Here is a 22,722-nt window from a genome sequence, read left to right on the forward strand (position 1 = left end):
CAGAAGCTTCAGTGAAGAGGTAGAGATGAGATCTGAGAGGCAGAGAGGGCAGGGTTCTTAGGACCCCAAATGTTTTACGTATCAGTCTCACTTAAAATGACATCTAGACAAAGACTTCTAAAACAAACTTGGAGCTTCTGAAAACGAGTTAATCCAGTCTCATCTCCAGATTTAACCATCCTAGGAACAAACTGAAATGCATACCAACATTTATAGAGGACCTTCTAAGTAGTAACCATTTAAAACCATCCTAGTTGAACTTTTACAAGCAACTCCAGGAGACGAGTATTAGTTTCATGTTCACAACTGGAGAAACCAAAGCATGGACAGGTAAAATGACTTATCCAGAGTCAGGAAGTGAGGAGATGGAAGGGTGACAATTTGAAGCCAACTGTTTTTGTCTCTAAAGCGCTTGTTCTTCCTTCTACACTGCTTGTCTTTCCCACCATACTGATCCACCTCTTGAATTGCTCTAAGTTCCCCCACATCATTTTGTAAACTGAAACCAGAGTCAAAAGTGCTTCCTACCAGAAATAGCTGGTACCTACTGCCTCCCATTCACAGACCTAGAGACTAATGGGGAGGAAGTAACGACATGGGACACGTGACACAGAGCCTCTTTCCAGGACTGCCATTTCCCATGTGTCACATTCACTTCTTTAAATCCATCTCTCAGGTTTTCTAGACCTTGCACGGTAGGTCTCCTGTGCTCCCTCTTTTACCTTCTCCGGAAGTCCACACTTCCATGCAGACTAAATCAAAGGCTTGGTACTTTAAATCCAGTTCTGGCCAATGGCAGGTGATATGAAAGTATACTTCTCAGTCTTCTCTCACTTTTGAACAAAGGTCTTACATATGTACCCACCCAATTCATTCCTCTTCTCCACTTACACACAACTCCCAACCCTGGATCCCCTTCCTATACACTTGGCACTGTACTTCTGGATGAGTTCCCAGGGGTAGAAGGAAAGAAGGTAAGCGAGAAGCAGAGAGTTTAAAGAGAAAGTTTAACCACACACACACATCCTCAGACATCTCCCTCTGGGGCCTCTAAAGCACGCACAAACCCGAGACATGAGTGATGGTTAAAAAAATTTGGGTTTTATTGTTTTTGCTAAACAATACTAAAAAAAAAAAAAAAATTCATTTTGAAGGCAGGGCTTGAATTATTTAATTTTGATCCATTTATTTAATTAAAAAAAAAAGGAAGGGGAAAGAGATCATGGCCAAAAAAATATTCATTAACCCCCACCCCACCCCCAAAGCTCTAGCCAGTCACATGAGCATCACCCATGTCCCACGCCACAGTACCTGATACACTCTGCCCCTCTGGACTGCCTAGGCACAGGGGCAAGGGTGCCAGGTAGCTCTCAGCAGGTTAGTCAAACCAGACAAACTGGTGGGCTGAAGTCCAGAAATTCTTCCCAGGTTTTCTGCCCATTGGCTGAGCACATACAAACTGTCGTAAGCTTGTAAAATTTCAGGGGTGGTAGGGAGGGTCATAAGAGCAGTAGGTTGGCAGAAGAGAAACGGCAGGTCACCCAAACTTTCTCCTGGGCTAGTGGCTCTGGATACAGACTTAAAGAGGTCAGGATAGGTGGACTCTGGGTTTCTTATGAAAGAAAACCATCCTTCAAGGAGGAGCTGAGATGTGCCATGCAAAATAGTTCTTCCTACAGAGGGCACAAGACGGGGCAGCTGACGTTCCCATCGAGGAGATAGGAGGGTGGTGAGAAAGTTCTTCTAGTACCATGAAGTAAGAAAAAGGCAAAAGGAGAATCCTGAGGTTTTTGCCAAATGTGAGACTGGTACACGTATAGTTAGAAGACTAAAAAGCCACCAGGAACCCTCAAAGCCAGATCCCATCTGCAAACATTGGCTCTACAAAGTGCTGCGGGAGATCCTCGCTGTGCACTAAGTTAGGTGCCTGGCTATGGGTGGTGGGGAGGACGATACATTTTTATTCTCAGAGGGATGAGGTGGGAAGAGTGGCCATGATCTAGTAAAAAGAGACCTGCAAGAAGCAGAAAATATTTAGAGAACATTTTAATATATATTTTCATATATATATTTAAAGTTAAGAAAAATAAAACTAATTCAAGCCATGCCCTGTGCAAAAAAAGAAAAAAAGAAAAAAAAAAAGAAAAATTTAAAGTGAGACCTTTGTCTGCTGCTCTAGTCTCAACTTAAGTATCACAGTCAGCTTGTTACTTTTATTTTGGAAGAGAAGATGTAAAAGTTTCTTTCAATCACTCGGAAGGCAAGTGTAGCCACTTATAAAAACAGAATGGCAGAGACAGACTGGGAAAGGAAAGTCAGAGGTGAAAGGGCAGAGCAGGAAAGGAATTTTCAAAAATAAAATTAACAAGGTGACTGTTCCAGAAGGGGGCTGTGAAAAGGACATGGTGGACCGAAGTCTGTTAGTCAAGTAATGATTCAACTTTTAAATTATTCTCTTGTTCTTTTTTGTTGGGTGTTTTGTTTGTTCAAGTCTAAGATTTGGAAATGCTGACCCTCTGTTAACAAGAGCCAACCGGAAATATAGGATCCCTTCCCTCCCCCGGCCTGCCTCCGCTGAAGCCACCACCATCGCCTCCTTGGCTGGATGCTGGAAGAGTCCTCCGTATGTGTGGACTCAGGATGACAGGGCAGCCTCCTTCTGTGGTTGCTGGGCTTGTGAACGCTGCAGTATCTTTTGGCTTTCCACGTCTCTAAAATGTTTTTCAACCTGAAAGACATCAGTCAGCCTAGATCAGAAAAACAGATGGGCACACAAGGCCTCCCACACAGTTCACTCTAGACTTCACCAGCCTTGTGCTGGCTGTCCAGCTCATGGATCATTCAGCACTGTTCCCCTTCCTTGCTGTCTATTAGCCTTCTCAACAAGGGAGGCAGTAGTCCTCTTGTATCAGCCACATTTTTAGCAGCTTCAGATAAAACTGTCTAAAAGAAGGTAAATCTATAAAGTAGAACACGAAGGGAGACTATTATAAGCCAAACTCCCTCTCCCCTCCTTACACAAGTGCAAAATGAAAACAGGTAGGGAATTACAGTCTTAAAACTTTTTACATCCACCATGTTGGTCTCCCAATACTCAGTTTGTTTTTACAAATGCTTCAACTCAATCTAGAAAGTCAGATGACATATGCAGGGTCATGGATTCCAACAGCCACTGATGTATACCAACCAGCCCTTCCTGAGAAGAATCCAGCCTGGGAGGAGAGGAATTGCTCAGGCCCAAAACCATGGAATGCTCTGAATAATTCCAAAAAGCCACAGTGCAGAGGACGCAGGGTTGACCACTCGCTTTATTCTGCATTGCCAGATGGTTGCATCCCCACAAGAGTATCCACACCATGGCAGCAGAGACCAGCGTGCAGGGAGGCAAGGTGGTCAAGGCTGCTCACAGAAGGCAGGGAGTGTGGCTAACGTCCTGCCCTGATGCTGGAGGAGAAGGCCAAGCAGTCATTCTCTCCCTAAGGTTTCTCGGCTCCTTTACTTACTATTTTGCGTACATGGCTCAGTGCACTCCCCTCTTTGCCTTTACAGTTTTCCACTTGATATGGGGGTGTAATAACAACTTCTTCCATGACTACGATGTTTTTTTCTTGCCATTTACAGTCTTTAATGCTGGAAGGAAAAGAGAGCAGGTGAAAGTTACCTCTTGCAAGGCATCCCACACTTCCTGCCTGATGAATAAATAACTCCAGAAAGCAAACCCCAAGTTCCTAGCTTACTACTCAGTCAATAACTAGAGGCCAGCAGCCCACAGAGAGAAGTAGCCAAGAAACACTTCCTGGGTACCACTGGCTAGGAAGAGCAATGGAACTGATGCACACTTATTCCAAGGATGGTCCAGAGCGTTACCCTGAAGTTTTAGGGGTCTGAAAAAACAGAAAACTTGGTGGCGGCCTCAGAAGTCCAAACTAATTTGAGTTACAAATAAACAGCTAGGCTATGGCCACTAGATCCAATTTAAACAGCAGCCTAGGACAAGAGTTGGCAAATTCTTTCTATCAAGTGTCAGGTAGCAAGTATTTCATGCTGTGCAGGCCATACACTCTCTGCCACAACTATTCTTCTGCATGTTGTACCTCAAAAGCAGCCACAGATGATACATAAACACATCAGATCTGGCCCGCTGGCTATAGTTTGCCAACCTTTGGCCTAGGGTGAAATGGCACCTTTAAAAAGATAGGAGAACAACAACAAAAAAAAGATGGAACAAACTCCTGCATCTTACTGCAATCTTTATACTCTGCTCCCTACTCCATAATGCCGCTCCTCAAAGAGGCCCCTCTCAATTATCAGACAGCTGGGTACTTGCCAGCTGGGAAAACCCATCCCATTTCACACTTGGGGGAACCCAGGGCAGCTGATATTACTAAGAGAATTCCTTCACATACCTGTAAATGTTCAGATACTCACACCATGGCCTCAAACGGCTCTGATGCCAGCTGCCATCTGTGCACCAGACCCAGGTGGTTAAATAGGGTAACAGAAGGCAGCAGGGGGGAGGGGGGTGTCAAATGTTTCAGTTTTTCAGCAGCTAGGGAAGCTAGTGGAGAGTCAAATGACTTCTGCTGTGACAAAATGTCTTTTATGAGGTGGTAATAAGGTGGCCTTCTGCTCTCCCTAATTCCCTATGTTCACCCCAATGTATAATTAGGAAGAGTGAGATAGATATAACTTTCCCTTACTAAAAGTGCATCAGCTTTTAGAGAAAGGTACAAGATCAAAACAGTAAAAGAGAAAGAAATCACTAGTTCTAAATTACAGCATACAAGGTGTGGAAGGGACCCTCAGGGATAATCTAATCCAAAACTAAGTTCTACAGATGAAGACACAGAAGCCCAGAACAGATAACCTGTTAATGATCTTCCAAATGGAAAAGCAACAAGCACCACATCCCTGGATGCAAGATACTGCCAACATACTACCCAACTTCCCTGGTGACATTCAGAAACACAACTACCCACAAATCAGCCACCAGACAGCTCAGCCAGGCAGCATCCCCAAGGCAAGGGACCCCTATGCTCCCCCAACTCACGTCTTGTGTATGGTCTGGAAGAGCTGCTGGCCCTCTAGGGAGACACCAGCGCTGATTGCATAGGCCTGGCTCAGCTTCTCCTCCTTCTCTGTCCGTGCTTTGCTGGCAAGCTAGGGTGGGCGAGAGGAAAGAGACTCAGAAAAACATTCACCTTCATCCTTCCCAACATCAGGACGTAAGTTGAAAAGATGCTGGAAAAGACTGGTTTGGGTAGAGTCAGTTTTCTCAGAGATCAAAAGTGAAACAAACAAGGGATCTTTCCCTGACAGTTCAGTCATTAAGACTCCACACTTCCACTGCAAGGGGCACACATTCGATTCCTTAGTTTGGTCAGGGAACTAAGATCCCACATGCCTCACAGCATGGCCAAAATTTTTTTTTCAATTTTAAAAAGTGAAACAAATACACACACACACAATACACCTGAATAGTTACTGCTATTCCTGGCAAACGCCTATTCCTTTCAATACTTACTGAATGCCTACCATGTGCCATACATTCACTGCTGCTGCCAAGTCGCTTCAGTCGTGTCTGACTCTGTGCGACCCCGTAGATGGCAGCCCACCAGGCTCCCCCGTCCCTGGGACTCTCCAGGCAAGAACACTGGAGTGGGTTGCCATTTCCTTCTCCAATGCATGAAAAGTGAAAGTGAAGTCGCTCAGTTGTGTCTGACTCTTCGCGACCCCATGGACTGCAGCCCACCAGGTTCCTCTGACCACGGGATTTTCCAGTACTGGAGTGGGGTGCCATCACCTTCTCCGATACATTCACTACACTAAGCCAAAGATACAGCACTGAAAGGGGCAGGGAGACAGACAATAAACAAAAACATAAACAAGATAACTTCAGACAGGGCTAAGTGCCAGGAAGAAAACAGAGCAGGGCAAGGTTTTAGAGCATGACTGGGGGTGGGATATATCTGATAGAAAGTGATGGTCAGAGACAAAAGGCAACACATACATTTCTATGAAAGGAGAGAACTAAGGATGTTTATCAGCTACTGTCCTGGAGCCTCAGGATTAGAAATTAATGTCTACCACACCTTCAAAGACCAGGATTTGAGGTTTTAAAAACTCTACCATTCTAGTACCATTATCTGTGCTCACATGGGGAGCCAGGACTAAAGGAAACCTAACCAGGCACCGTTGACTTGGGCTACAGCTGCCAGGCTCTTCAAAAAAGAGAATGATCTACATTCTATCTCATGTCTGTTCCTTAACTGCCCATTAGTGAAACAATCATAAGCTGATCAAGAGTTGCAGTAAAATCTCACAGTCTACTCAAATCCAGTAAATCACTCCCAGTAGGGGTGGGTATCATGTCAATCCCTACTGCCCCTCTAATACATTTCTGGTCCCACCACACACTACTGGTTGCTGGATTACAAAAGAACAAATGTGTTTCAGTGTAAGACAAAAGAAATATACAGAGAGTTAAAACAAAAGACAGATAATGCATCTGAAAGTCAAACAAATGACTAGGAGATTTTTCAGATCCACGAACAAGAACACATACTTAGTATGCTGATGCTGCAGCTACTAAAGACATATGCACAAGCATACACATGAGCACAGACAACCTGGCCCCAACACCAGCTCCTTAATGCAGAGAGAGATCATACCTCCAGCACATTCCCAAAGTACCTAGATGCTTGGAGTTCTTAAACATTCATATTCTGCCTTAAGACTAACCCTTGACACCAAAACCAAATATAGATCCACCAGGGGGGAAATAAGCAAAGTGTCTGGTTTTTGGCAAAATGAAGCACTTTATTAAGCAAGACTCTGACTATGAAGAAGAGAGAAAGTACCCTTCAATCAGGTTATGGGGAACTGAGGAGTCTCAACTGCCTCTGCGTTTCAAAGACTGTCTGAAAGGAGGGGGTGTGAGCACAGCTCACACATGCTGTCATTTCAGTCTCCTTAGGTAAAAGGGGGAAGAAAAGCCAAGACTCTGTAGGGATTTAAAGCCTTTTCACTTGGTCCCCAGGACATGGAGACAGATACAACGGCAGTAAATAATCTTTCAAACCAGGGCCTGCCACTCTGGACCCACCAGGCAACAACTTTACAGAGAAGGAAAAGCACAGGGCTGACAGCTTTCAGTGAGCACTGGCAATCCCAACTGCAGCAAGGAAGCCTGTGGCTGGAAAGCAGTCAGCCTCCATGGTACAAGAGCAGCTAGGGGTGCATTTTTTATGCAACAACAAGCAAACCTTACTCGGTCACAAAAAAAACCCTGGTAACAATGAGCTACCTTGAGTTTCACTTTCCAAACAACCCTGTAGGAAAGCTGAAGTCTCCAAGTTTGAAAGAAGGGAAAACTGGAGGGAAGTAGCATGCCTTTGGATTCACCAAGCTCTTGCAGACCTCCTGGGAAGTGGCTCATGGTCAGGCAGATGTTTACCCCATGAACAGGCAGAAGGGTCTCACTCTGAGGTCTTTTTAAAAATATTTGTCTCTGAAGACCAAAAACACCTCCCAATGTGGGTCAGGCAGAGCTGCTCCTATAAAGCTTGTGTTAACTAGACAGTAACATCACCCATTCAGGAAGACAAGAGTTGGTTCTGGAAAACCAGGCTCTATGCAGAATATTTAAGAGTGAAACTGACAAATTAAGCTGGGGGTGACGGGAACCACTGGAAGAGAACCACTTTTGAATTTTTGCCAGAGGCAAAATAAAGGAAATATAAATCTCAGCTGGAAGTGATCTGTTTGGATGGCCTGAGTTAAAAGCAACACAATTGTTATAGAACAATGATTTGAAAGTACACACTACCCCCTCCCCAAATACACTGCACAATCTCTTCTAAAGACTTTTAAAGCAAAGGAGAATGGACCAGATGATTCTTCATTGACAATCCATGGTGCAGACTGATCCCAAATACTAAATGATACAAAGGAGAGCCTTGAAAAAGTCAGGAGAAATCAGTGTAAACTGACTGTATTTCAATTTACCTCAACACCCTCAAATATTCCACCTGTACCTGCAAATGTGGTTTGAGGACTTAAGATTCACAGCAAACCCTGAAGCCTCCAGTTGTTGGTTTATGAAGTATACTTTCATGGCAATCTGAAAATGCTTAAATCTAATATTCAACTACAGAGATCTGCTTCACTAAGAAGTTGTATAAATGAGGTAAATTTCTCCCAGAGAGGACTGCATAAAGTGGAGATGAGGAAGATTACCTTTACAAAAAGAAACTAGAAACGTTTTTTCTCAAAACTGGGGTGAGAAGGGAAGGGAGAATACCTTGCTCTTTTTAGACAAGTTATTGAAAACCTGTGAAAAATGTGGATAGGCCTCCTTTTGCAAAGCAAATGACTCTCTTCACGCTCAAGTCAGCTGTGGCTCTACATTTCCCTACACTGTATTTCTGTAAACTAATGCATATCTATAAATGGTCCAGTTACTCCAATTAGTATAAGTATATGGTTACCGACAAATCGCCAGAGAACCAATAAAAGTGGCTCCCAACAGAGAAGGTGTCGGATATGCCTTTTAAGCTTGGGAGGGTCATCAGGATTGCAATTTTTACATTCAGTAACTATCACCATACTTCCCCTATTTTCAATGCAAGCCTCTTCCAACTAAAACTGAAACACTAATTGGTTAGAATCTTAAAGAATGTTAAAGGCACCAACTTTAAAAATACACTGGGTTTAGGCAAACCTCAGTTCGCCTAAATCTACAAATACATGTTACTAATGTGCATGTGGCCTAACTGAAATAACTGCACAAGGCAACCTGCATTTACCTTCTTTTCCTTTTATTTTGTATGATTCCCAATGAAAACATTCACTCCTTGTCTACAAACCAGTGCTTCCTCACTTGGCCGTTTTATATATAGGACCTTGATGTGGGCAACAGAAAGAAGTGCATGAACTTGACACCAAGGCACATCAATACCAAAAGGCTGCTAGTCACGCCTGCTGGTGGGTAACCTCCAGTGAGTGAATCAATGAACACTAACGTTACCTCTCTTCCTGCACTGTGACAAGAGGAAGCAGCCCCAACAACAACATAATCCAGGCATCTTGACTCATCTGTTACTTGGTCACCAGCTGGGCCATCTTATTTCCACATACGCAGACCAGGAAGGCACAGGTGCTGTGGGGAATCCAGAGGGACTCCTACTGCAAGTATCTAACAGGCTGTGACAGCTGATCCAACAAGGGAAGCAAAGCCCAGAGAAGAACCTGCTGGATATGACCTACTGACTCCACTCAGCCACACTGGGTTTGTCTTCCCTGTGTAGACAACCAGCTGTCCTCACAGAGGGTTAGGAAGCACAGCAGCAGCTGCCCCGAACTGCCAGTGCTGCCTGCAAGGCCTGATGGAGGGTGAAGGGCGGCAGGCCAGAACAACTGTCATCTGAAGGGCCCCGCACGCTCCTGCTGTTTTCATTCTGGGGAGTACTCTTGGAAAGCCCTCATTCTTAGTCACCAATAGGCAGGCTCAAAACTATGTCTTCCAACTATCAGTATTCCCAAGTCTCCCTGCTGCCTAGTTGAAAGGTCCTGTTTGAAAATTTCTAATAAAATACTGTTCTTTACAACCTCAGATAGCTAAGAACTCAAAAAACAGAGAACCCTGCTTGAAATCAGGCCCAGGATACCTAACAGTGAACCGAAACACTGAATCAAACGGGGGAACAGTAGCGCCAAAGAGGCCTGGCAGTTAACACTAAAACCCTTAAGGGCTAACTTGCTCAGCGAGAACTTACTCCACGCAACGCACTAAGCGCCACTTTACGTGTATTAAACATTTCATCTGCCCAACAATTCTGTGAAACGGACTAAAATTACGCCTACTGAACAGATGGAGAAACTAAGGCACAACTGGTAAGACACCTGCCTAAGTTTACCAAGTCACAAGTGGGAGAGTCTACATTTGAACCCAGACAGACAGACTCCAGAGCATGTGTTCTGAACTCTGCACTATAACCAAACAGTTCCACCTAAGAAAAGTAAGTCTAAATTGTTGAAAACACAGTTATAAACTTGAATGTAAAAGAAATGTTTTTTAAAAGAGAAAATATTTTAAAAGACTCAGCTGTTATCTTATCAGTGAATTCTGACATTTCCATCAAGGTCCCCTGTCCAGAACACAACTGTCCACCTTTTAGTGAAGGCAGACAGTCTTGCCCTAAATCTCAAGAACATCCTTTATTTGTTTTGTTAAAGGTAATTCACAGGAATGCTTTTAAGAAAACAGATCCTGTGTGAGAAAGCATTTCGGGCCAATAACGATAGGTACCCAGCATCTCCTGATGAGCCAAAACTAGAGAAGCTAAATTAAGCAGGCCTCCTGCACTAGGAAGTTAAGATACCTTAAGTGCTTTGAGCTGTGATGAAAAACACCCTGCAAATACAGAGGCCACAGCACCACCTCACTCTCCAGGCTCTGGCCATCATAATGTTGTCATATAATAGAGGTCAGCCTCAAGTCAAGTCAGCATAAGCCATAAGCAAAGTTTATGGCTCACCTGGCTTCGAACAAAAACTAGTCGTTGGCGAAGTCGATAGTTTTTCTTGATTATTTGTAATTATGTCACCAAAAGCTGTTCACAGTTACAACAGACAACCAAACTTCCTAGACACCAACAGAGTAATTTTCTAGTCCTGAGACCCTGACACCAGCACTACCGTGGGACCTCCACAGCACTCTTCCAGGAAAGAAAAACAACTGGCTGGGATGTAAGCTGAAATTTGACCTCAACCACCTATCTGTGAGAGTGTACACTCATATTAAACATCTCACACATGGCCATGAAGAATAATATGGGTGAAAGCACTAGGTGAGTTTAAAGCACTGTACAAATAGCACTGTTAACATTATTATTATTAACATCATCATTACTAGCACAGAGAAGGTGGCTTGTAGGTTATTTCAAAAAAATTCATATAATCCAATCTTCCTTTAGCCAATGAGCTCAGGGCTCGCTCTCTTCTGCTTTCTGTAAGAGCTGCTAGAGAGGCTATAAATCCTTAACAGAATCTCTTCCAAAATACAACTGGAATAGTTAGTTGGAAAATGCACTTTATGTGCCAAAATGGGCGCTTCACTTACAGAATAAAGAGCTGGTTTTATTCAGACAGTGAAAGGACCAGGTACTGTCATTTCCTGGGCTCTAAAGAGGGCAGAAAAAGCAACATAGAAAAGAAAAGCCACCCCCTTGTTTCTTACCCCCAAACAGAAGAGATTCCAGTTCAAAGCCCCACCTACCACTCCCTAGCTCCATGAACCTGAGCAAGATGTAAAACTAACTTCTCCTGGCCTCAGTCCATTCATGGCGGCCCATCCTAAAGGTTGTTACTGGAGTTCATTAAGATATATATCTAACACTAACAGTGCCAGTACAGTGCCATTAGTCCTCTCCTTTCCTTCTGAGAACCGCCACTGGTTTAACTCACTGACAAAACAGCAACACTTTTTAAACTGCAGAGATGGACAAACTGATAGCAATCCAAATCAGCTTGATTCCATTTAACTTCCCTCCCTTTATCTAACTGTCATTTATTCTTCAAGACCCTACTCCATTGTCACATCTGAGAACCCTTTCCTAAATGTTCACTACGCTATGCCAAGCACTGGCAAACTATACCTGTAGGCCAAATTCATCCAACCACCTGTTTTAGTTGAGTTCTACTGGAATGGTATCACCCACTGCTGCTTCTGCTACAAAGGCAAAGCTGACAGTTGTGACAGAGTGTCTAGTGCACAAAGCCTAAAATATTTATTATTGGGCCCTTAACAGAAAAAGTCTGCTGCTCCCTGCGAAAGTTAAGCCCTACTGCCCCCCACCACTCCCAAACATGAGATTCTCGAGGGCAAAGCAGGGGCTGAGTCATCCTGACATATGCAGCACCAGGAAGGGAGGGGTAGGGAGAGGGAAGTGGGATAAAAGGAAAAGAAACCTCGCCTATCAGAGATTCACAGAACTAACAGTTCCCAATCGTTAAGTGACTAACACACGGTCACACAACTCATCAGCAGTCCAGCTGTGAAAGAATCTAGTTCTTCAAACTCCCCACATGCTACCACACCAGACTGTTAGCTTTTAGCACGATATATAGCCCCACTAATTTTCTAGTTCATGTACAATTTGCTTCACTCTCCAGGGTAGTTTTTGGTATTTACCTAAGCTAGTCTTAAATTCCAATGCTATAACTGGACTGCACTACTTGTTTTTTCTTCCCCCCAAGCCTGATCTCTGCCAGGAAACTGTCGGTTAGAATGCCCCTTTCTTAACACTGTAAGAGATACTAGCGCTGACATCAGTAAAGTGCTTAGTGTGAATCATCCCTGTCAGAGAGATCGGATGTAGAGGGGGCTGCAACAACACACACGGCACGTCTCTGCCAGTCGCTTGGGCCCAGCAGTTTGTGTCCTCAGGTGGACGAATCTCCTCCTCTCCATCTCCCCACCCAGTGATGTCAAGAGAGCCCCCTTCAGAACCAAACTCTTGACCTAAGGAGGCCCCACCAAGTCAGCAAGCTGCTGGGCACTACAGCCTGAACTGAGTCAGGAGCCCTAGCCTGGAATGCTGCATCCCCTACTATGGCTATGACCCCGAAGTTTGACGGCTACTGAACGTGACCTCCTTCAAAGGCCAGTAATTTTTAAAGTGGCATCAATCACTCTACCTCTGATTTCATCTCACACCACTCACTACTTATTGGGCCCCATTAGCTTAGCAATGATAGGGTCTTCCTCTTCACCCTACACTTTTATCTTCATGACACTTCTGTGAGGAAGCAGCTGTCCGCTCAAAGCCAGATGCAAAACTTACTGGTGGGCTCTAACCTGGGACTGTGGCCTTGACAACATATTCTAATCAAGTGAGTCAGTAATATGTAGCTTCCAGGAGCCAGAAATTCTCACCTGATAGAACAGTCTTCTCCTAGACAAGTAGTTACTTCTCTTCCTATTTTTTTAAAAAATATTTATTTATTTGGCTGCAGTGGGTCTTAGTTGTGGCATGAGGACTCTTTAGTTGTGGCATGCAAACTCTTAGTTGCAGCCTGTGGGATCTAGTTCCCTGAGCAGGGATCAAACCTGCACTGGGAGCACAGTCTTAGCCACTGAACCACCAGGGAAGTTCCTTCCCTTCCTATTTTTATACATAATATGAACACATTCTACCTTTTACTAATATATCTATACCTACACATAGGGTAGCTAAGTCATCTGATCCTTCTGCTGCTGCTGCTAAGTCGCTTCAGTCGTGTCCGACTCTGTGGGATCCCACAGACGGCAGCCCACAAGGCTCTCCTGTCCCTGGGATTCTCCAGGCAAGAACACTGGAGTGGGTTGCCATTTCCTTCTCTAATGCATGAAAGCGAAAAGTGAAAGTGAAGTCGCTGAGTCGTGTCCAACTCTTTGCGACCCCATGGACTGCAGCCCACCAGGCTCCTCTGTCCATGGGATTTTCCAGGCAAGAGTACTGGAGTGGGGTGCCACTGCCTTCTCCGTCATCTGATCCTACTTGCTGACAAATCCATACCTCAGTACACTAGGGTCAAGATATGGTCAAGGGCCCAGTTAACAGACTACGCCCATGAATACAGGCCATGATGCGGTAGCTACCAACTGCCTCAGGGATCTGCTCATACTTGAGGGTTATCTCTCACATCAAGAAAAGCCATAAGGGTATGCTAAACGTTAGCTGTCAAACTTCTCAGAACTCAAAACAAAAGCCAAGTGAGGTCTTCCCTGTGTGACACCATCCCTAAATGTAAGCAAGGTCAGTTACTTTTAAAAGTGAACGTTGTGACTTTCCCATTTTCTCCGCCTTTCCAGGCCCTTCCACAGACCAATCTCCGAGTGTCATTTTTATTGAAAGGCAGCCAACTTTTCTTCATTACCACTTGCTGGAAAAACTCTTTAAATCTCTTCTTCCTGGTTCTTCTCTATTTCATCACCACTGTTTAGTAAGGTAAAATGGGTAATAAATACTCACCCCAAGCTGATAAATCAGTCAGTGGTTTGGTAAGGAAGGTAGATGCCTTATCTGTGAAGTTCAATTTTCCATGCTTTGTCTCTTTTCCTGCCTCCCCTCACAACATACAAATACCTCCCCCAGAAAGTCTTCTCCAAGTCAGCAAATGGAGGTATAAGACAACTTATACCTCATTTGATGTACTGGAGGCATTTATCTGAACAGATGAATACATACACTTGCCTTGGCTGTCTCAATGAGTTTTTTACCTCAGTCTCAGAAGTTGAAAGCACAACCTCCTAGGTTCTGTGACTGCTCACTCAAACCTTCTGTACTCAGACAAGAGTTCGCTTCATTATGCCACTTGATAACACTGCCCTAGAAATTCAAGTTAATTCTGGTCACCAACAAGAGGAATCCATATACTATTTTGATTTTCCCCAGTCTTGGGATGGCAAGTTCCAACACATGAATGAATGTCAGATCCAGTATCAGGAAAGCCTGACACAGTAACTAACACTGCCCATGTTCCTGGCTGCTTTCCTTTGTCATGATGCCCTCCTCCCCCCATCCTGCTCCTAAACCATAATTCAAGGAAGATCCACCCACTGGCTGCACACAGCTAATGTGGGAGAATAGGACTAACATGTGTCAATGCTGGTCAACCTGAACCAATCCTCCAAACAACTCTATGAGATCAGAACTAACATGATTCCATTTCTATGGTGAGAAAACTGATACTTAGTAAAGTTAACAGGCAGAGAAGTGACATAAGAGACATACCCACTTGCTTTTAATGTTCTTTCTGACCATACAACACAGACGTTTTTCTTTACTCAGAAATATTACTTAGGATTATAAACACTTACATACTCATTTCATTTCACCAACCTACTCTGTAAGTTCTTTGGGTAAGCACACAGAAGCAGAATATACATGGGACTTGGCCATCAAAACATCAGATTTGAGTTCAAATCTCAGTTCAATTACTGAATTACTAACTGAATGACCTTAAGCTAGTGACTCATCCTGAGACTCAGTTTACTCTTCTGTAAGATGGTGATGGTGAGTCAAAGTGAAAGTCGCTCAGTCGTGTCCGACTCTTATCGACCCCATAGACTATACAGTCCATGGAATTCTCTAGGCCAGAATACTAGAGTGGGTAGCCTTTCCCTTCTCCAGGGGATCTTCCCAACCCAGGGATCAATCCCAGGTCTCCCGCATTGCAGGCAGACTCCTTACCAGCTGAGCCACAAGGGAAACCCAACAATACTGGAGTGGGTACCCTATCCCTTCTCCAGCGGATCTTCCCAACCCAAGAATCGAAGCAGGGTCTCCTGCATTGCAGGTGGATTCTTTACCAACTGAGCTATCGGGGAAGATGGTGATGGTACCCACTAAGAACTATCGTTAGAAGTAAATGAGATGTTTGCTGATTGCTATTTCAGAGGGTGGCATGTAAAAATATTGGTTCCCCCGCTACTTGCCATATAATCTAGTGCAAGTCACTTAAACTGCTAAGCCTGTTTATTCATCTCTTAAACTAAAAGGAAAAAAGTGAAAGTGAAGTCACTCAGTCGTGTCCAACTCTTTGCAACCCCATGGACTGTAGCCTACCAGGCTCCTCTGTCCATGGGATCTTCCAGGCAATAGTACTGGAGTGGACTGACATTAAAACTGGTTGTGAGGATGAAACAAGATGTGTCAAAGCTCTCTGTTAACTGTAAAGCACTAGAAAAATGTAAGGAATGGTCCCCAACAGAGCTTACCACAATGCTGCTCATAAAATAATTTTCAGTAAATGTTTGATAAATGCTATCAACATAAAACTTTCTTAATGTTGACATGAACCAAATTATCTGAGAGCACTAATAACTCATGGTCAATCTTTCTGCCCAGAGAACAAGATGTAGAGTCAATTCAAAAAAACTTGTTAAGAAACATTTTACTTTACTCTACCACACGGACCCTGGACTCTCACCTTCATACAATATTTAAACCTTCCTCATGAAAGGAAACTAATAAGGAGATTTCCCTGGTGGTCCAGTGGTTAAGAATCCGCCTTTCAATGCTGGGGGCAGGTTCCAATCCATGGGTTCAATCCCCAGTCAAAGAACTAAGATTCCACATGCAATGGGGGCAACTAAGCCCATACCACAACTCCTGAACCCACGTGCCACACAAGAGAGAAACCTATGCACCACAACTAAGACCCGACACAACCAAACAAAACTATATTTTTAAAAGTAAACTAATAAGCCATGTGGTAAATAACTTGAACCTCACTTTGACTGGCTTTGGTGTGCTTTTGTACTTTTTAAAGTCAGGAAATTCGAAACAATTTTTACAGAGTACAATGTTACTGTGAAGTAGATAAAACAATATTCAAAGCTTCCACCTTCTGCAACCCCACTGTCTTCTTTCAAGCTTCCTCTTACATCCCACTGCTGTGGACAGACATAGGACATCTTAGCTACAGTGAAAGTGCCAATCGAAAGCAAAACAAGCTCATCTCCAAGAACTGCTAGTTCACACCGTCCTCAAGTTGAGCTGGAATTAAGTATTTCCTTTAAAAGGCCTGCTCTTCCATTTCCTGCTGGGTCAGAGTAAACATCCAGTTTGTATCAACAGGTTTAACTGAACACAGCACTTACTATTTCAGCAAGATGAGCCATCATGTGATGGTCTCCCACTGCACAGGTAGTATTCCCCAAGACCACAGTTTTCTTCCAGGGATTTCAGGGCACTTTTAGTTCCCTTCTAAAATGCTTAAACAATCCACCATCTTAAAATCAAAACAAAACCCAGGCTCATGCTCTTAAGTGAGTTGAACTTTTCATGTCCTTCCAGCAACATGTAGCTACCCAGATTAGCTGTTTTCAGTAACATAAAGAGCCCAAAAGGCTCCTCTAATCTCAGCAAGAATCACAAAGCATCCTCAAAGGTTCGTTTCAAGCGAAAACCAATATAGCTTACTCATAAACATCTCAACTAATGAAGAATGGATAAATGAGACCCAAAGAGAGCTCTTCAACCTAATTTTAGTCTTAGTTTCGGACTCCTTTTTCGAGACTTGGCAATCAGACCTTGTGGTAAGGTCTGAGAGTAAGAAAAGTAAAGATTCCGGTAGTCCCCAATCTATTACCTCCTGCTGTTTTCTGAAAGAGTGGGTAAACAACTAGTTTACAATAATGCTAGAAGACAACTGATCAGCAGAAAGCAAAACCTTAAAGGCAAAGATAATCCGCAAATTAATAACCAAGAACTATTTATACCTGAGGTCAAATGTAAGCAAAGAACTACTTCTTAACAGCTCCCACATTGAACAGTCCCATCCACACCACTCCAGCCTCTCTCACACAAATGGTGGCACTTTGTGGTACAAGAGCAGAATCCTAGTTATCTTTTAAATTTGAAGAAAAATCTATCTTCTTTCAGATAATCTTTCCTCAACTGCTTACTAAAGGCTGTTACTTAGTGACAGACTTTTCGTACCCTACAAACATTAAAGAATAACACAGAGCCTTTTCTCCCTTCAACACACCAGGCATAAGCTATTTTATTTGAACCTTTTAAGATCTCTTCTGCTAATAGATCATCCGAAGATCTCTTAGGAGGAGTAAACCAGGGTTTCAAAAATCCACAGGTATAAGAATGAGATAGTCTGTATGCAACAGTCTTTAATATGAAACCCAAGACCTTTCTGAATCTGTCCTCAGACATCACTAAAAAAAAAGAAAAGAAAAAAAAAACCACATGGGGTATTTCCCTGGAATTCAGAAAAAAGGGAGCTCCAGATTTGAAGTAACTACACCCTGCCAGCCTCAGTTACCCTGTGTTGTTTCAGCTGCCTGAGTGTTCCCTTGCTTTGCTGAATTGTAGCAAACACACTACATTCCCAAGTGGGGCAAAAGAATATACATTATTATAATTTTTATAGAGGGAAAAATTTCATCACACTAATTCAACAGACTTAATGAAAGACAGCTGCTACAAAAACTGAAGGCCTAACTTATTCATTCAACAAATATTTATGAAGCACCTACTCTGTGCAAGGTTCTGTATATTCAGTGAGGAACAAAACAGGTATAGTTACCATTCCCACAAAACAAAGTTTGGTGAGATAGAAAAGTATACACAATTATAATCACAAAAAAGCTATGAATAGGTGACAAGTCCCAATTTGCCCAGGATACATCAATCTAAACTTGTCTCAGTGTAAAACAAAAGCACTGCCCTCTTCTACTCTCAAAAATGTCCCATATTGGACTGGAAATGATACATCACCTTATCTCTGAAGGCTAGAGTACTGTAAGAGAAAATAATGGAGGCAACCACTTTAGCCTGGGTGATCAGAGAAGACTTCTTGAAAGAGGTGCCATTAAACAGTGCTGATGGATACGATTCTAGTCATTCTGAGAAGGTGTTCCAAGTAGGGAGAACAGCAAAACTCAAACAGGGCTTGGGTACAATATTGATCAACATGAACTTCAGCTGATGGAACTGAAGAATCAGAAAAGTTATCTGAAAGTTCCCAGAGACCAATTTATATAGCTGAGATTAAAATATCCTAAGCCTCTAAATTTGTTAGACTTCAAAATTCAAGCATAAAGACAAAAATGAAGCTCTATGGCAGTAGTTTTCAAATTTTTGTAGGTCATGAATCCCTCTGAGAATCTGAAAAATACTCCAGATCTTCATCCAGGAAATACATGTATATTCTTGTGCGCACACATACACAATTTCAAGAGGTTCAGAAGGAAAGCCCATAGCCAACCTCACCAACACTGGAAGTTCACACATGGACTACAGGTTAAGGGTGAGGGGGGAGCTCTCTTTCACAAAGGACAAAAGCCAGCTCTCAACTCTATTTCTCTATCAGCAGGCATTTCTTAAAATCTTCGGAAGATATCAGGGAACAAAGAGATAAAAACTACAGTGAGATATATATATATTTTTAAATATGTCAAAACAAGCCAATTGTAAATCACTGAAAAAAAAGAAAAACAAAAAAGGACAATATATGTACCATCAAGAGTCAATGAGACTCAAATTTCCCATCATTTTGGAGACCCAGAACTGCCCTCAAGTCCTTACCTTACTAACGTTGAGTGAAGCTAGGGGAGGAGGGGTTTCTGTTCGGTCATTAATTATTTCCACTTCTGAAACATACTGTAAGTTTATAAGCAAGATGTCTGCGTGGTTGGGCTTTCCACTGGAAGAGGGACATTCTGGTGAAAAAAAATAAAGTTAAGGAAAACAGGGGCAAGCAGAGCACTGACGCATCCCAAAGGGGCATGGGAAACACAGTTCTCATAGGGCTTGTGTAAAAGGCGTGCCACAAGCAAGAGGGGGGAGTCCCACAAGAATCAGAGCTCTTCTCAGCAAATCTTTGCCTATCACCTTCCTCCTGCTCAACCCCATAACCAAAAGATCTCAAGCTTTACAAAGCCAAACACAGCTCAAAATTTGAAGCCTCAACAGGGCTTCCGTCACCTTCTCTCTACTGGTTTTACGAAGAGGCTTAATGTAGTTTTAATGCTGTATGTATACTGTCTGTCTTGAACCTAACGAACCACACAGGAGAGCAAGTACCCTCTGTTCTTGGTATACTTCCTATATCTGAACAGCTCTTTTCACTTTTTCTGATTTGAGACTTTCCATTTTGCAGAGGCAAAAACTACAGCACTGGAAAGGAAGCTCATTCAAGGTGACCCAGCTAGTTCACCCACTCATCCATCCATTCATTCTCCAGCCATTTCTCAAAAGCATATTGCATGTCAATTGAAAGAGTAATTCCTCATTCCAAAACCCTTCCAACTAAACCACTAATGCAAAAGATCTTATATGGTCCAAGTACGAATTCTTGTGTTTAACAAAACCAAGAAAACGCAACTATTCGAGCTGTAATTAGTTTCAAAGGATATTTTCCTAAGCTAGAAATCTACAACTAGTGTTTAAATGAAGTGGTTAAGTTTAAATGAAGTTGGTTAAAATACTTGCCAAAGGCAGCAGACCCAGTAAGAAACTTCCTTTTGAAAGGTGCCAAAAAGATAACTCTTAAAAAAAAGAAAAAAATCCAAATAAATCCACCTGTGGCTCAAATATAAGGAGAAGGTGGTATTACAACCAGGAAGTATTTTGTTTCCAAGACTGAGCTTCCTGGAGTAATTCAGAAATCATTTCCACACCAAAGAAAGAGGCCACCTTTTCCATTCTGTTTAACACTGCCACATTTAAAAGGCAAGGCTACTACTGTGGAGAAGTCAGGATTCCATGTGCTGGCCTGAGCAAAAGATACCTTACTCTTTCACCTGTAACCCATACGTCCATACACAAGCCCCTGAAAAACGTGGTCCTCTCTCTGGACCAGGTTTCCAGGACAAACATCTCCAAAAGAGCAACTTCCAAATGACTGAGAAGCCTACAATTCAGCACCCCGTCCCCAATGGCACCACGCACACACAAGCACCAGCAAAACAAGCCCCTATCCCCAGTTCTGCTACAAACTCTGTCCTGCAATTACTCTCCCCCAAACAAGCGAGGCCCATTTGGTCAAATACCACCGCCCTTCCGTGGACCACATCCTATCAGTAGACAACCCCTCCTGAACTCCATACCCATGTCCCACTCACTAGCAGTTCCTTACCCAACACACCCCCTCCCTACTTGATTCCACCCGCCCCTCTTCCATCCGGGCTCCAATCACCAGCCCTCTTCCACGACCACCCCTCTCCTGATCACTGGGTGCCCTCTCCTAGCGTTCCCCCCGAAAAGCCATCCGCGTGTCAAGTCCCCCTCCACCCACCCTCGTTCGCGGCCCAGCTCCCACAAGGGGAGGGCGACAAGGGTCCCCAAGGCGGACCAAGGGACCAGGGAGAGGGGGAGGGGAGCTCAGGGTCGTGCGCATGCGCTCCGGACGCCGCGGTAGCCGGTCGCCCCTAGGCCCGGAGAGGGCCCCAGCCACCGCCGTCGTCCCCCGCCCCCCCACCACCGCACATACACGCCGGCCCGGCCTCGGGCTCCACGCAGGGAAGGATACTTAAAGCCAGCATTTTGGACTGGTAGTCGAAGGCTACCACCTCGCCCTGCAGCCGCTGCTCCTGGCACGTCCGGCACGACACCTGGCTACCAACGCTGAAGTACTCGCCCGGAGGAGCCGCCATCTTGGGAGAGCAGCCGCGGCCGGCGGCGGCGGCGGCAGCAGCGGGCGAAAGCCGGGCCCCCAGTGAGCGCCGCGCCGCGACGCACAGGGCGTGCTGACGTCATACGCCAGGGCGTGGCCTGGACTGGGTGGGGCGGGAGCCTAGGTGGAAGAGGAAAGGAGAGGAAATAAAAGAGGGATCTGAATAATTATGTTTGTGCAACTGCGCCCGCTTAGTAAAGTGCTTGCAAGGTCCATTTTAGAAGTTAAAGATAAATGACCTATGTGGAATGAAAAGGGGAGACAGGAGAGAACTGCAGTCTCCGTTATGTACACACCTTGACACGAGTTTAATGAATGAACTTTTACATATGAGGAATCCGAGGTTCAGGAGACTAAACGAAACTTGCCCAAAACGATTACACCTAATTACAAAGTGGTAGTGGAAAGGACACTGGCTACAGAATTAGCTAAACCAGAATCGGAATTCCACTGAGTTACATGACCTTGAGCAAACTACTAAGCCTGATTCTGTTTATTCCTTCTGTACTATCTATTGAGTATCCAGCAACCCTTCGATGTAGGAATCGATATCCTCATTTTACAGATGAAGAAACTAAGTCTTGGACAAAACTTTGCCAGGGTTGCACAACTAGCAAGGATTCAGTCTGTTATCCAAAAATGGTGCTATTAACTTTAATGCTGTATTAGGTAACACTTCACATAGAAGTTAGGAGGAGTGGAAGATAATGAAATAATGTGTACAAATGCATGACATGTAGTTACCACGTGGTAGTTTCTCCAGGATCACCCATTACCGTTGAAACTCAAGATGCTTCCCCATCACCCCTCTTGCCCTCTCCAGAGCCAGAAGGAGGAGCAGTGGTAGTGTCAAAGGAAGCCTTGGGGCAAGAGTTTTGCGCCCCCCCCCCCATTAACGACTATCTAATACACAAAACAGTTTTCTTAACATGTAAGTATGATGCAGGTGTATTTTCAACCCTAATATCAACAGTCGCCACCCCTAACCCAACTAACCCTCCACTATAGAAATTCTAGAGCCTCATGTAACAACAGGCAGAGAAGATAGCAAAGGACCAGTCCTGGCACTATTTAACATGAACAAATTTCAAAAGTGTTTTCATTCCTTGCAAGGGACATCAACTTCATATTACTACAATCATTGTAACAGAAATAAGTATATTTGGGCTTATTTCAGAGAAGTTTCATGTCTCCCCCATAACAAGTCATATGTAACTGCCACTCAACTTTTCATGTAACATTGTGATTATAGGTTCTCAGGCACAGAGCCAGGCACTGTTAGGAAAAGCTTTCTGGAAGAAGTGAAAAATCTGAGACCTGATGGACAAGCAGGGAGATTGGCCAGGAACCAGCAAGAGGGAACTGCAGATGCCAGGACCCATAAAAGGAAAGAGCTTGGTGATTCCAGGGAGCATAAAGTAGCTTAGAAATATATCATTAAACTGAGTGTGGGACTGGACTGATAAAGGTTATCTTAGCTTGAGCACAAGCAAACTTTCAAAAGACTTAGAAAATGTGAATTTTTTCCTTGGGGCAATTGAA

At 43.8% G+C, this 22,722-nt stretch overlaps 1 protein-coding gene across 1 annotated transcript; it reads right to left on the reverse strand.

The window, feature by feature from the left end:
- Positions 1,080-21,300, reverse strand: LSM12 (LSM12 homolog). The gene is made up of 5 exons (XM_018065196.1): positions 21,037-21,300; positions 19,092-19,225; positions 5,051-5,160; positions 3,504-3,630; positions 1,080-2,728 (listed from the first exon to the last, which is right to left on the reverse strand). Exons 1-5 carry the CDS (start codon positions 21,158-21,160, stop codon positions 2,636-2,638), a joined length of 588 nt encoding a protein of 195 aa, XP_017920685.1. The 5' UTR covers positions 21,161-21,300; the 3' UTR covers positions 1,080-2,635.

This window comes from Capra hircus, chromosome 19 (assembly GCF_001704415.2).
Source record: "Capra hircus breed San Clemente chromosome 19, ASM170441v1, whole genome shotgun sequence".
Lineage (NCBI taxonomy): Eukaryota > Metazoa > Chordata > Mammalia > Artiodactyla > Bovidae > Capra > Capra hircus.

Bases quoted from the DNA above. Each gene is read 5' to 3' on its own strand.
- LSM12 (XM_018065196.1), bottom strand. From the start codon at position 21,160: ATGGCGGCTCCTCCGGGCGAGTACTTCAGCGTTGGTAGCCAGGTGTCG. The intron at 19,226-21,036 runs GTATCCTTCCCT...TTTTTTCACCAG, and splicing joins GTCCAAAATGCTGGCTTTAA to AATGTCCCTCTTCCAGTGGA. The intron at 3,631-5,050 runs GTGAGTTGGGGG...TTTTCCTTCCAG, and splicing joins TTCCAGACCATACACAAGAC to CATTAAAGACTGTAAATGGC.